The sequence below is a fragment of the Solea solea genome, chromosome 8 (genome assembly GCF_958295425.1).
Source record: "Solea solea chromosome 8, fSolSol10.1, whole genome shotgun sequence".
In the NCBI taxonomy this organism is placed as follows: Eukaryota; Metazoa; Chordata; class Actinopteri; order Pleuronectiformes; family Soleidae; genus Solea; species Solea solea.
This window is the reverse complement of record NC_081141.1, coordinates 5,314,750-5,329,895: the sequence shown is the minus strand read 5'-3', so window position 1 is coordinate 5,329,895 and position 15,146 is coordinate 5,314,750. Positions and strand designations below refer to the sequence as shown.

Here is a 15,146-nt window from a genome sequence, read left to right as displayed (position 1 = left end):
CTGTGCGTAAAATCGCGTGCCAAATGGCACATGCGCTCTGTAGTTTTGTCCCTGATACCTTACGGTGTCTGTTACTGTACATCTTACTATGCACAATGGTTCAGGGATAAAAGGCGATAAATGAAGCACAAGAAAGAAAAAGTGAAAGATGTGTATTTACATTATTCTTTGTGAAATTTTTAAATCGAATCACGTAGAATTTGATCAGAAAACTAATGCAAAAATAATGCATTTAACATGAAAAGCATTGGCTCTAAAAAGACAACTCATATTTTAACTGCTGTTATTTCAAAGAAAAAAATACGGATGTTCTTTTGAAAATGTCTAAATGTTGCATGTAATCAGTATTTAATGTTGATCCTAATGTCTGACACGCTGAACACAAACAGTATGAAATGTGCTACAATAAATACGCTTGTTACTGGATATCACTGTATTGTTAAATTAAATAATTATTATTATAATAATATGAGCGAATTTCGCTGCTGACGATGCTTGCGTGAGATGTGACTGTGCGTCCGCGCTCTGCCGGAGCCAACAGTGGGTGAACATGGAGAAACAGGCTGCTCACACTTTGCCTTAATTGTAGCTGTCAGGTTTGGAGCGCATGTGTTTACACTCTTCAGAAACGGCACACGTGGCTCTGTGGAGCAGTAAAAATCAAAAAGGTGTGCGCCCATGACGCGCAGTGAAACTGAAAATGGTTCTCTATAAACTATACGCAGTGGTTTTAACTGGACAGCTGATAAAATGTGCATGGTTTCATTTATGGAGACTGCGGCTACACACATTGCTTAGTTTATCGCGTGAACCATCACTTGTTCACTTAAAAATGTTTCAAAATAAAGGGCATTCGTGTTGTTGTGAGTTTTTTTTACGCAATGATTGCAATGAAAAATTATAGATTTTTAATTCCATTGAGTCAAACAGCTTTTTCCTGCCATGTGTCACCTGCACGTTCAGTCTTTTTATACTGAGAGGCGCAGAGGTGAGTGTTTTTGGCCGCTCCTGAGGCCTACGAGCTCATTCCAACACAGACTCATCCCAGTTTCATCTGCCCTGCATTTTGTCTGTTATCACCTTAGTATTTACAAAGGAGGCTTCCGACTTGGCATTGATGAAGTGAGGCATCATATCTGATTTTAAAAAAGGGTTGGAGGAACATCATCAGAGCGCACATGTATGTGTACTATCTATCTATCTATCTATCTATCTATCTATCTCAACACATTGCAGTGGTTTATTTACACTCTCCCTCCCACAGCGGAACATCCAAAACAAACAGGACTTAATCCTCTAACTGCTTTATCCCATTAGAACCCCGCTGCTGCTTTCACACGTATTCCATTGACTCTAGTGTAAATTAAAAGACTCGATCCGGCCGCTCTATCACAACACAATCACAGTCTGGATCAGCTGAGCGCTAACGAGGCGGAGAGGTCAAGTCCAGCTCGGGCCTCGGGTGCCACGAGCAGTGTTTATCCGGCTTTAGGACAGCGGACGCAGGGGAATCAGAGAGATAGAGAGACATGTGAGCAGTGTGTGGATGCGTAAAACTCTGTATCCAAACAGTGGCGCGTATACAACTGTAAAAACGAGTGTCATTTCTTAGATGTAGTGACACATCTGCCATGGCTCACTTCTTTTAACTTGCATTTCCATTTGATTTAAAATCAACGTCCATGTTTATGCACGTGTGTGACAACCTGTTGCTACATTGAGTGAGAAAAGTGACATTTTCACACTGAGCTGGTGCGTAAAATACAGTGACTCTGGGACAGAGTAGCACTATCTGCAGCTTGTGCAGCTAAAATATGCACACGCATGCATACCGTGTATATATAGACCCGTAATTTACTGGAAAAGTGGCGCACTTTGAAGCCGGACATTACAGTGACGTTGGAGAGTTGAATTCAAATGACTGACTGACGGGGTCTTATTGGAATAAAACATCCCGTGCAGAGCGCACACACAGTTTTTTCCCCTCCTGCTGGTGCAGGGGGAGGCGTGGATCTTGCTCACTTTTGACATTCTCGTTGCTGTAGTAGCTTCTCCTCAAGGCAGGACTCAGATGACACCTCCCCGCCACAGACCTGAGGAGAAACAAGGGAACTCGCCTTCTCTTTCTCTCCCTCGCGTGTGTCTTCTATGCGGATGAATCATGTTTTGACACCGGGACGTGTTTAGAGGCTCACCAGATGAACTAAAACACGGGAGAGTCTTCCTCACATTTAATCGTGGGAATACTTTTTAGAGCTAATCGCCCCAGACTCTCGCACCCACCGAGCGCCGGTGGCGGAATGTGAAAACCTCCTTTTTGGCGCATGTTCCTCTCCATTGTGCGCTGCCTTCTCCTGCTTTCTGTGCGACTAGAAAGCGGAGGAGAAGGAGGAGGAGGAGGAGAAGGAGAAGGAGGAGGGACGGATATTCCCGACCCGATCTTTCGCCTATGGACGACGACGGTCCCCTCTCTCCAAAGGCGAACGCTTTCAGTATTGCCTCTCTGATTTCGGCTGCAGAGCGAGCAGGAAACGCTGCGTTTGACAAACAGAGAACCGGCCTAGACAAGCCAGACCTGCATAACCACAGTTCCTTTAAAATGCACTACAGCACTGTGACGCGGGAAATGGAAGGTAAACTGTTTGTTGATGCCCATGTAGAGCTGCTGTAGCATGTGCACATCACAGCTGAAATTACGCGCAACAGCGCGCACAAATGGGTGCGTTGTTTTGAATGCATGGACGCAAGTTAAGGGCAAAAAATAATGACACTAATTGTGGCTCAGTTGTGCAAAAATAACACAAATTCGGTCCTGATCATAACCAGCAGAGAGTCTGCAGAGCAGCCACAGTGGAAAAGAAAAAAAAATCTCCATTCCAAACCCAAAGCTTTGCTCAGAGTCAAGTTTAATTCTTAGAAAGGATTACATACATTTGACAATGAGGCTAAAACAGACCATAATAGGCACATGTAACACGCATCATTCCGTCCATCCATTCAACATGGGGCCTCTATTTGTCCAATAACGAGAACGCAACAGTCACCTGCAGCTGCCTGTTTGTTTGTTCATGCAAATCAGTGAGTGTTTACCTTGTAAAACCGTATCCACTGCGTTCCGCCGCTCACATCCTCTATTGTTTGTAAACGGGGCTGATGATGTGGGCGATACCATTATCCAGAAGTTAAACGAAGTGCCGGAAAGCCCATTTAAAAAAAAATAAATAAAAGGACCGCACTTCTCTGTCAATCAGTCCCCGCGTCCCAAGGCGAGGAAAAGGCGCATTACCTGCAGCTCCTTATCTAAATAGAAATAAGAACCAGTTTTATCGCAAAGGGGAGGCCCTCTGCGACAGATAAGAGAGGAGACGGGGTTAACACACACACTCATACACACACTCACACCTACACACAACAGCAGCAGCAGCGGCAGCGGCAGGAGCAACAGGCTCAGAGCGCAAAGCTAAAACTTCACCACAGGCTCGTTTCAAACACTAGATCAGAGACTCTGCGGTACTTTTGGAAACTTTTCGGACGTTTACTTTAGTTTTGAGATCAGACAGAGTGTGTTTGTGTGTAGCGCGCTCGCAGTGGATGCATTAACCTCAGGGATTAACGAAGAACCGAGACGGAAACTTTTCTTAAACCGAATCGGGTGCGTTTTGCGCCTGACAACTCACTGGGAGCTCGCCGAACCCTGCGTCATTTATTTTTGTCTCACTATCTGTGTTTAAAGTGTGAGGCATTTTAAGTAAATCAAGTCTTTTTTTTTTATTTTTGGGATGATTTCAGCCATATCCAGTCCGTGGCTGACGCAGCTGTCCCATTTTTGCGATGTTGCAGCCTTCACGACGAGCAGCCTGAACAGCCTCAACACGCCGGGGGGCTACCACCTCTCTCCGTCCCCCGGGGACCCGTACAGCCAACATGAGACCCACTTCGAGCCGTGCCCGGCCGCCCAGCACAACTACAACTACCCGGGCTCCAACCCGGGCCCGGCGCCGCCGAGCGACAGCGGGACTCCCAACTGCTCGTCGTCGTCCTCCAGCTCCACACCGAACAGCAAAGCCATCGTGAAGAAGAACCCGAAGGTGGCCAACATTAACGTCCAGCTGGAGATGAAAGCTTTATGGGACGAGTTTAATCAGCTGGGCACCGAGATGATCGTCACCAAGGCGGGCAGGTGAGCAGGACGCGTGATGCATATGTGGGAATATGATTTTAATATAATGCAGCAGCAGCTAATATCACTGATATTACAGGGAGTTGTTATTCTCCTAATTTAAGTTTCTTTCTTTAAAATTAAGAGTTAATTAATTATATATAAACACGTACGTTAAAGGACTACATTTTTATATGGAAATGTAATTTAATTGCAAACAAGTTCATGTAAACAAGACTTTTTTTTGTATATTTTTCTTTTGGTCTTCTTAATGGACTGACTTCAATCTACCATTATTTTATAATAATTTCTTCCACACTTTATTAAAAGTTGACCAAAAAAGAGCAACTGTAAACAAAAGACGCTTTTCCTGTATATGCAGCACACTTTTACACCATTAACCTGTGAGAGATAAACACGCAAGCAGGACAATGCAAATCTACACAGAAATAGAAAATACAAATCAAGTGTTTAACACACACACACACACACACACACACTCATAAGAAGCAGTGTTATTATGGTTATGTTGTCATACATTCAGTGTCGCAATACTAAAGTCTTGGTTCTTTATGTCATATATACAGCCCTGAATTCCTGTACTTGCGTAAGCCCAATTTGCAATTAAGAGTAGCTGCTGTTGTTTCTTTATATAGTACGTTTTTTTGCTGCACACACACAAAAGAGTCCTGCACATGTAAATAATTTCATTTTCAACTTTAAACGGACAAACTTGAACGTTTGTGTTGCTGTAAAGTGGCTGAATTAATAAACACACAAGACCTGGATCAATGCATGTGTTATTAAAAATAATATGCAAACTTTTAAAAATTTAAATAATAATAATATTTATCACATTTGGCTATAAATTAAGGTGTGTGATTGTGCAGTTTTATAGATCCAGTAAATATAATGTTAAGTGCAATATTAGTGTTTTTTAAAATTATTATTTATTATGTTTTAATTATTAATAATGCAGTTATTGAAAAAAAATTAATCTGAATATTTGTGATGCAACGAGAGCTGATTTTATCAAGCCTTTTAAATGAATCCTTATTATTATTATTGCAAAAATAATTCAACTTTTTAATTTATTTTGCCCAAAGTTTGACCCTGACTCCAGTGCAGCCCATAAAATATCTCACTAACACTACTAAATACATACATGTGTGTAACTTTCTCTGCCATGAAGACGCGTAAAAATCATTGATTTAAGTCACAAAAAAGTCACGCAGGGCTGCTGAGCGCGTGCACACGCGGGAGAAAGCGGAGGTGCAGCGGAGCACTTTAACACTTTACCAGCTCCTTCAGCCTCACCAAGCCACAACACTGACGTTAATTGAGCGTTGATTTTTTTCAGGATCCCTTTCACTGACTCGGCAGGATTACTCAACTTTCAGCTGATGTTGTTGGGGGATATGGATCTGCCTAAACAGTAACCTAAACCTGGAGGAGGAGGAGGAGGAGGAGAGGGGGGGGAAGAAAAACAAATGTTTGTGTGCGTGGCCACATACCGAGCCGCTGCTTCTTAACAATCAAAGTGAATCCATTAGGGGGAAAAACAATAGAAACTATTCTTACTTAATCGATAGATGTCAAAAATAAATCACCACGCAAAAATAACTGCCTTCATTATCATACTGGACATTTACCCTCCTGCATCCTCGCGTATGCGTCAAATAACGCAAAAATTAAGTCCATGAGCGCGTGTGTTATTTCCACTCTGCGCGCGCGTATACATGCGTAGGCCTCCGTGTGTCTGGATTCCATCAGAGTAGCTGAAGAAAACGAAATGAAAGCCCCAGTTTGCCAGAAGTTACAAGCGCGGAGTGAAAAGACAACAAAGCCAAAAAAAAAAAAAAGCTGCAGTCAGATCAGTGGGAGCTTTATCTGGTTACGCACGGGCTCAATCGCGTCATTTCCAATAATGTGAAGCCTCTGTCATGTTGAAGCCTCCAGCTCAGGCCACACTTCGAAACTGTGCAGACACCACAGCTGGATACAGTGCGAACATGCTGGCTTTGAATAATAATAATAATAGTAACAATTAGAATAATACTTTGGCAGATTAATTTGTTGGCTCCTCTGACTTCAAATAATCCAAACAACACACACACACGATCCAAATTTGTTTTTAGACAATATGACACAGAAATAGCAGCAGCAGCAGCCGAGGACATCATTTAAAGCCTAAATGTAACCGTCGCTTTGTGTTTTCTGTTCTTTTCTTTGCAGGAGAATGTTTCCAACTTTCCAAGTGAAAATATTTGGGATGGATCCCATGGCAGACTACATGCTCCTCATGGACTTCCTGCCTGTAGACGACAAGCGTTACAGGTTGGTCTAACTCGTGTGGACACCTCCTGCACGAGACGCACCTCACATGTGTCTCTGCGGGACAGTAAAACGTTGCACCCGTTCGTTGGTTTTCACTGATGCGCACAAGCCACATCTTTGCGCAGTTAAATTCCAACAGCAGGAGGGGGAAAAAAAATGTCACCATAAATACAAAAATCCTTTAAAAAATAAATCCAGTCACTTGTGGGCAATGATTACCTTCAATTAAATAACGTTCTTAGTGCCAAACACCGGGAAATGAACAGTGGCACAGTTAGTAAACTTTTGTTTTTAACATATAGGAATATAAAAAATATAGCAAAAAAAATAAACAGTATATGCAATAAATAATAAGAACACATATAGTGTAAACAGTGTAGGGCGTTGCACATAAGATATTTGGCACTAATATGAATGATGCATTTGTGAGATACTGCCATTTTATCACTTTTCGTTTTTTATCCTCAGTGTGTAACTTTTTATGTATTTATTTGGGTATTTTATGAACGTTTCTAAGTAATATTCCTCTACGAGTGTTGAACCACTTTTGTTGTTCCTGTTCCTGCGTAAACTCACAGTCAAATTCCTTACACGTGCGTTCATACTTGGACAATGAATTCTAAATACTGGAAGCTCGTGTCTTACCTCTAGTTTTCTTTAAACCCCGCAGGTACGCTTTCCACAGCTCGTCGTGGCTGGTGGCGGGTAAAGCCGACCCCGCCACACCGGGCCGGGTCCACTATCACCCGGACTCTCCGGCCAAGGGCGCGCAGTGGATGAAGCAGATCGTCTCTTTCGACAAACTCAAACTCACCAACAACCTGTTGGATGACAACGGACATGTAAGTACAGTAACACACAGCACACTAAATGCATAATTTAGTTTAACTACAAATTACTTTATAGTTAAAAATACCTGATATTTCATTTTTATCACATTTGTATTTAAACCACTGCGTAAATAATGACATAAACTGCAGAGAATCACAGTGAAATGTAAATAGTAAAAACTCTCCATTTAAAGATTTAAAGAGTCTGCAGAAGCTGAGCCTCCACTGATTGATACAAGTTATTACACCTTAATTCTTTTTTAAATCTATAATGAGATGTTTCCAAAAGTCTATTTTTCACTGTACGACAGGCTTTACTCCAGAAATGACGGCAAGGAAGTGGAATATTTCACCGCTGGAAATAAACTCACTCCCTTTGCCCGAGAGTTTCCGTGATCGTGTGTCACTTCATTAGCTGTGATGGAAATTTAAAAAAGAAAAGAAAAGAAAAAAGAAAAATGGAACTCTTTATAGTGTAAATTAAGAGTAGCCTACGCACACAACTGCAGCAAACAACTTTGATTAGTGCTTTTAAATGTGGTGTAATCAGCCACATAAAACAGGCGTAATACTGAACTATTACAGATTAACATGCAATAAAACAGAAGCACCAGGTTCTTTCTGCATTTAAATCATTAACACGCTCCTTTAATAAGTTTATTGGAAATGAGAAGCGACAAAAACGTTCTCGTTTGAGCTGTGAATGATATAAATGTATACAAGGCTTTGTTTTATTTTACTTATAATTATTTTCATTTCCTTTTAAAATAATAACGTCCAAGAAATGTTGCATTGCGCGCCTCGAGACCTTTGCTACAATGATGGATGATCATTGCGCGCGAGTGCTGATAAACACTTTTGCCTGTTCCAGATCATTCTGAACTCCATGCACCGCTACCAGCCCAGATTCCACGTCGTCTACGTGGACCCGCGCAAGGACAGCGAGAAATACGCAGAGGAGAATTACAAGACCTTCGTGTTCGAGGAGACCCGCTTCACCGCGGTCACAGCGTACCAGAACCACCGGGTAAGAACAACACGTCACCCATTTAAAATAAATCCACATCTGTGTGATGTACAGAAGTACAATTTTTGAAAATGTAAAAATGACCCGAGTTTATATTAATATAAGGTTTTAAATAAAAAAATAAACAGATACACTGAAATATTTCGTTTTCTAAAATGACCCAGTCTCATTAAAATGTTACTGATGATGAAAATGTTTTATAAAAATGTTTGATTTCATTATTTATGAGGATTTGTGTTCCTATGCTGCCGTGCGTAAAAATGGTGCGTGCGCTCTTTGCGCACAGGTTTGGTTCCCCTCTCGTTTTCCCTTTGCTCTGTTTTCCATCAGTTTATGCTGCGTGTGTTTAGATTCACACACACACACACACACCAGTGCGTGCGTGGGTTATTCAGAGAAAAATACAATATTCAGCTCCTATCAGCAGCTCACGAGTGATGGTGAAAAGTCAGTTGCAGTTTATTCCCGCGAGCAGGAAACAAGTGTTCTGTTTCATTTTACATCATGTAACAGGAGGTAATTGTTTTATAAAGGTTGCAGCTACAGTGGGTGAAGTGTCACTTCCCTTAATAATGTGAATCACAACATTAAAAATAATCCATGCACTTGCAACACAGTAAAATAAATGTTGAGGATGAATAAGGCTATTTTTTTTTTTTTTTTTTAAGTTTGAGGCTGGATTGTGCCATTTGTGATCCAAAGAATGAGACTGTGTGCAGCTGTCAGTGTGGAAATCATCACTGTTCATAACAAGACGAGCGTTGTATCAACTGTCAGTTACATAAATGGACTTTGTTTTGAATACCACACTGCAGTGAGGTGAAGGCACAGTCTCAAACAACAGAGCTCGGACTACTTCCAATCACTGCTCTCCTCCCAGTGCATGCAGCACTTATGTTAACATGATATTATGCTCTTCATTTCAGATCACACAGCTGAAGATAGCCAGCAACCCTTTTGCAAAGGGCTTCAGGGACTGTGACCCAGAGGACTGGTGAGTGTTTACATCACAGAAGAAAACAGTAATGCAGTCTTATGATGTAAAAGAAAGAAGTTGACATCAGCGCTCGAGAGCATTTTTTGCAAAACAGTTTTTCCTGTTTGCTTTATTATCCCTCACATGTAGCAGATGGGTGGAGTTTGTCACACACAAAAAAAGGAACACAATGAGCTGCCCAATGTTTCATCATCACTATTATGTTTGAAAGTCAGTCATTGGTGGTTTTATGACACTGACAAATTACCAGGCACGGTCTAATTGTCACAAGTGCAGTAAACACCACCTATGTGGGACAATAAGACAGCTGAAACCTTGTCCAAACGCATTTATCCAGCTCTTAAAATGTCTTTTTTTCCATTATCACACAAACTCAAGCAGTAGCATTCAAGTTTACGGGGATTTCTTGGTTATTTTTACATGAAACAGGCCAATGTGAATTGTGTGAAAGGTCGCTTCACATTTCAGTCACAGCAAAGTGCAGCCACGTCAACGTGTGAATGCTCATTACACGTGTCAGTGTAAACTCTTTTTTAAAATGCATTTGTCAATTTAATACATAATAAAGAATATGTGCCCTTGACATTCATTAAATGGGTATGTAACTGAATCCATTCTCTCTGCTCCAGGCCCAGGAATCACAGGCCAGGCTCGCTGCCAATAATGAGTGCCTTTGCCAGAACAAGAAACCCAATGTCATCTCCACCTCAGCAGAACGGCACAGAGAAAGGTCTGCGGCTCGCTCTGTGTTTCATTTCACAACACTCACGCACGCTATCAAACATCTGAACATGTCGTAAAATATTCACAAGCTTTTTCTTAAGTCTTTAATTCAAACGTGTGGTCTCAGGCTAATCTACCCGACTTTTAATTTAACCTCATCTATCAGTATCAAAAAACATTCTGATACTATTTTACAACAAAGGAAGAAGCTGCAATGAAAACAAGAGCTGATGATGAATTGATTTATTTGTTACTTAATCCATGTCATGTTTCCTAATTATACTCGGGCTGCACCGCGCCCATTAGAAGCTTTAGAGAGAATCTAATCCGACCTAGTTTTAATTATACTAACACTAATTCTGACAAGTTATACCATGGTTATGAAATACTAATATTATAACACACTAGTAACAACTAGTAACAACAACAATACCTTAAAAGCTTTTGAACCAACTACATGTTTTTAATAAAATAGTAATGTAATATTTAATATAATTTATGACTAATACTAATAATACTTTTTACTACTACTAGTAATGATAATATCAACAATACCCAAGTTATGACATGGCCATAACATGCTTTAAAATAATTTGAATGAAATTGAAATAATTGTATTAATACATTTTTATTTGTAATAATAATAATAATAGTTTATATTTATTGTTTACAGACCAGTATTTATATTTTAGCAGATAATTATTATTTACACTTTCAGTACAGCTTTTTACTATGTAGTAATTTTTTTTATTATTATTATTATTATTATATTAATAAGTGCAGTGTAAACTGTTGCTAGCTCCCACCCACTAACACACTGGTGTCGTTACATGTCATAACATACTGCAGCACAACTGAACACACACACATACACTGCTGAGGCCAAGCATTCCCATGTCGCCTGTCACTGACGTTCCTCGTGTCTCTTCCTCCTCCACAGAAGACAGTCGGAGGGAATACGAGCGAGACCCCAGTGGCACGCCCATACACGCCGACCCGGCTCACCAGCTGATGTCCCGCGTCCTCAGCCCCGCCCTGCCCGTCCCGGGAGGCCTCCACGCCGTCCCACTCACCAGCGGTCGACCCAGCCCTCCCCACGACCTCCGTTCAGACCCCCACGCGATTCCCCCCGACACCCTGCACCACCACCCGTACAAGTACCCCACCACGTACGAACACTACCTGGGGGCCAAGACCAGGCCATCACCTTACCCTTTACCCGGCATCAGAGGACACACGTACCATCACCACATGAACCCAGCGACAGCTAACATGTACTCAGCCACCAGCGGCCCCTCTAACTATGACTACGGGCCCAGATAATGACTGTTGTCCACCTCAACCAACAGTACACAGCACTGTGGGAATGGAAAAAGAAACACAGCACAGCTCTGTCTGTTAATCTGGCTGATGCAACCAGTGGTGCGTTCACAGCCTGAATCTCCTCCGCTGGATAAACCCTGGCGTATTTATTCACAAGGGAAACGCATCTTTGGGGTGAACATGGACATCTAAAAAGGGTCCGATTTGACCTTTGAACCCCCAAGTGACAACAGCTCTACATCAGAGCGCCTCTCACCTGAGCGGTGCAGACATTGAGCCAGCAGTGACGCAGCAGAAATGCAGGACCTCTCCTTAACTCAGACTATACCTTGATCACAGACTGGAACTTCTTTTTTTTGGTTTTCGTTTTCTGTGTTGGATGCACTTTTTGATTTGCCTTGTTTTTATTGCTTTCAAAAAAGCCATATGTTATGTAGTCCATCATCAACCTTCTAGGTAGACGAGATGTTTGCATGTTGAGCTCATCGAGAGAGAGAGGGTGTCGAAACACATCAAATGTTTTTGTTTGAGGGAAGAAAAAATAAACAAATACGAGATCTGATGGAGGAACATTCTGAAACTTTTGAGCCGCTCTGAGAAGCTTGCACCATGGCACTGACTTGCAGCAATACAAAGTAAATAAATGAAGCAGAATGACTGTTCTGTATCTGTAAAATAAACAATAAATTCTTGTAATTCATAAAAAGAGACGTTCTTTGTGCAAATCTTCCATTCAGTGTCCCAGCTGCTGCTGCTGCTGCTGCTCCACCACAGAGGAGGAAGGCTTATATAAAAAGTCGTACCTCGCAGATATTATTGTTGAGGTTTCTCCAGATTTGCTGTGTTGAAACGGGGTGAGGCGTCCACAGTCCTCTGCAGTCGGGACCTGGAAGCTGTCGAAAACATTAAACTGCGCTGCAGGACCAACGTGGAAATCTGCATCTGGTTTTATGAAACAAAAAAAAGAAAGCACATACACATACAAAAATAAGTCAGTGACCATATTTCCTGCTTCTACACACTGTGGAGAATTTTGAGAACAGTCACCATCTTGAAAAATTAGCTTTGACGACCCAAAGCTGAGGTGACAGTTTTTCTGTGTCTTATTTCAGGTCAGTCCAGCTCCGAGGTGCAATTGTCCCTCAAAAGGAAACTGTGTGTTACAGTTGACAGTACAACAACAATTCAAGAAACGCAATAAATAAGGACACAGGACAATGTATCTGCTCGGAGTCATAAGTAACAACAGCTGTTAAAACGAAATCAAACATTAATATTTATCCTGTGTTAAAATATTCATTATAGACATGATGTTAATGTGGAAATCAATCAGTGAAACAATCATTTCCCTTCCCTGAAAATATCAATAACATGTCATGACACAGACTGAGGGAACGGACAGCGCTTACATTTCCCTTCTCCCCCCCCCAAAAGGATATCATTGCTCATGTTTAATGGGACAGTTGGCTGATATTTTAAGAATGTCTATCTGTGCAGCCATTTCCATCTTCTATTTGAAGTCCTATGAGGAATGCTTTGTTGTCGTGGTTCATCTAGTTTTTTTTTTTGGGGGGGGGGGGGGGTTTGAGGGGGTCCTGCTCTGGGATTTGTGCCTGTCACGATACAAAAGGGAAACACAAGCTAATGATTCATTTCAATAGTGTACTTTCCCTCCTTGAACCCAGCTGCAACTGGACAGAGAACGGGCGGGAAGCGACGCCTGAGGCTGCTCGACCTCTGACTGTTTAATGGCTGTAAAGGCGTCAAAGGTTAAATAACGTGTCCATGCGTTTAAAGGCAGACTAATTGGCGGTGTCATTTTTTGGTTTGTTTGCTCAATGATGAAAACTTCGGCTGCATTTACTTTGGCTGGTAATTTAACAACAGAGTGACAACTAAATAACTTATTATCAATGCTAATTAGGCTAATAATGTCAATTAGGTAAATATGTTTATATCAAAAGGTGCCCAAGAATCAACTGCTCTTAAGCAGGATGTAATGGTTGTGCTGCCTCCCCGCCCCCCCGCTGAGCTGGAGCTTATGGTGCGAAGGTAACAAGTGGAAAAGTAGGTTCCAAAGGTGATACTGAGACTAATTATAGGTTTCACAACACAGGACACACACACTCATACACAGGATTTCAACTGCAGCTGCATATCAGCTTTTTCAATGTGAATTTTCCGGGTTTCTTTGCTCCTCTATGAAGGTAAGATCTGTGTGGTTTGTTTTTTTTGCATTTAGGGACACACCAAATCAGTTCATCTTGAATAATCTGATAATGAAAATGATCAGTGAATTGGGCTTGAACGCATTAACGTCACGTTCACTTCTGTGGCTTTCAGTGACCAGTTTCAGACTGTTGTCTAAAATAACAGTAATAGTGTTGCAGTGTTGAAGCTGTACTGAGTAAACACATGCAATAAAAGTAGCACTATAAATTACCATAGCACAGTATCAACATAAAACATCATAAGTGTCAATATATTATATTTTTACATTATTATTATTATTATTATTATTATTATTAATAATAATAATAATAATAATAATAAATCATGCTCAGTGCATACTTTTACTGTTTAAGTTGACATTATTACCAACATACAACAACAGCCTGTTTATTTATTGATTTTTCCACCCCCTGGATATCCACATTGGAAACTGATCAGTTTGGTCTGAAGAAATGTGTCAGGCTTATAAAAATAAGAGATTATATTATTCATCTTAAGCATTTTGATTGAGTTTAATTACACTGATTTACAATAAGAATTTAAAGTTTCATTTACAGGTTATAGAATCCAGGCAATAATACGGATATATTTCTTTGTGCATATCAGGGAAATTGTGCCTGCTGGAGGAATTATAATGAATTGCACCTCAATACCAACCAATCTCATCAGTACAGTGTGTGTGTGTGTGTGTGTGTGTGTGTGCGCTATAAGAAACATTTTCTGCACTACATCTCTGCACAGGAACAAAAACAGGCTCTGGCGTGTTTTTACACCAGGTTTAGGCCAATTTCCAACTCAGGGTTTTGATGCATCATTCATGTCACAGTGAAGAGAAGAGCGACTTGCTCATTTCCACTTACGCTGCAGTACCGCTCATATGCCCAGGTGTCTCAGACTGCAGGAGACAGCGTGCCAAGGACTTGCCAGTGACGTATGAGGAGGCAGAGGATGGATGATGATGGGACCCGAGGCATCATCTGACACTCGGCTGCATCTGGAACATCTGTTCTGACAGGCCCATCAGGGTCGGGATGCATTCGCTTCACCTCTGTACACTTGTGGTGAAAAGACTCACTTGGACAGTTACAAAAAAACAAGACAGGTAAAAGCAACTCGACGTCCACCTAAACAACAGAACACATGTTTCACATTTCTCTGCGTCCTCGCGCATGAGGTCGATGACGGACATTTTATGCGACCCATCAAAACACATCACCATCACTGTGCAGGAGTCTTCATACGTTTGTATTCAATCACATTTGAAAATTTGAATAAAATGAAAAATTATTTTGTTATTATCATTCAGTTTTTTCCTTTTACGTTTTCTAAATAAATCAGATTCAGTGTAAGTGAGAACATTTTCTTTACAAAATTGTCATCATATTCTATTGAAAAAGACCTGAGGCAAACAATTGAGCTCATTAACCTGTTGGGAAAATGTTCACTGAGGCTATACATCAAGTGGGAATTAGGCTCTTTTTCCATAGACTTCCATTAAAACTTAATTTAGTTTTTTTT

General features: G+C 41.1%; 1 protein-coding gene across 2 annotated transcripts; it reads left to right on the top strand.

Annotated features, from left to right (window-relative positions):
* The first annotated feature begins 2,042 nt into the window (after window positions 1-2,042).
* On the top strand, window positions 2,043-12,106 carry tbx1 (T-box transcription factor 1). Of its 2 annotated transcripts, none has more exons than XM_058635392.1 (8): window positions 2,043-2,633; window positions 3,841-4,180; window positions 6,395-6,496; window positions 7,167-7,338; window positions 8,198-8,353; window positions 9,280-9,347; window positions 9,980-10,080; window positions 11,014-12,106. In XM_058635392.1, the coding sequence occupies exons 1-8, from the start codon at window positions 2,450-2,452 to the stop codon at window positions 11,394-11,396; spliced, it is 1,506 nt and encodes a 501-aa protein (XP_058491375.1). In that variant the 5' UTR covers window positions 2,043-2,449; the 3' UTR covers window positions 11,397-12,106. The 2 variants fall into 2 exon arrangements, with proteins under 2 accessions (XP_058491375.1, XP_058491374.1); XM_058635391.1 differs by having other exon boundaries at window positions 3,790-4,180.
* Window positions 12,107-15,146: the final 3,040 nt, after the last annotated feature.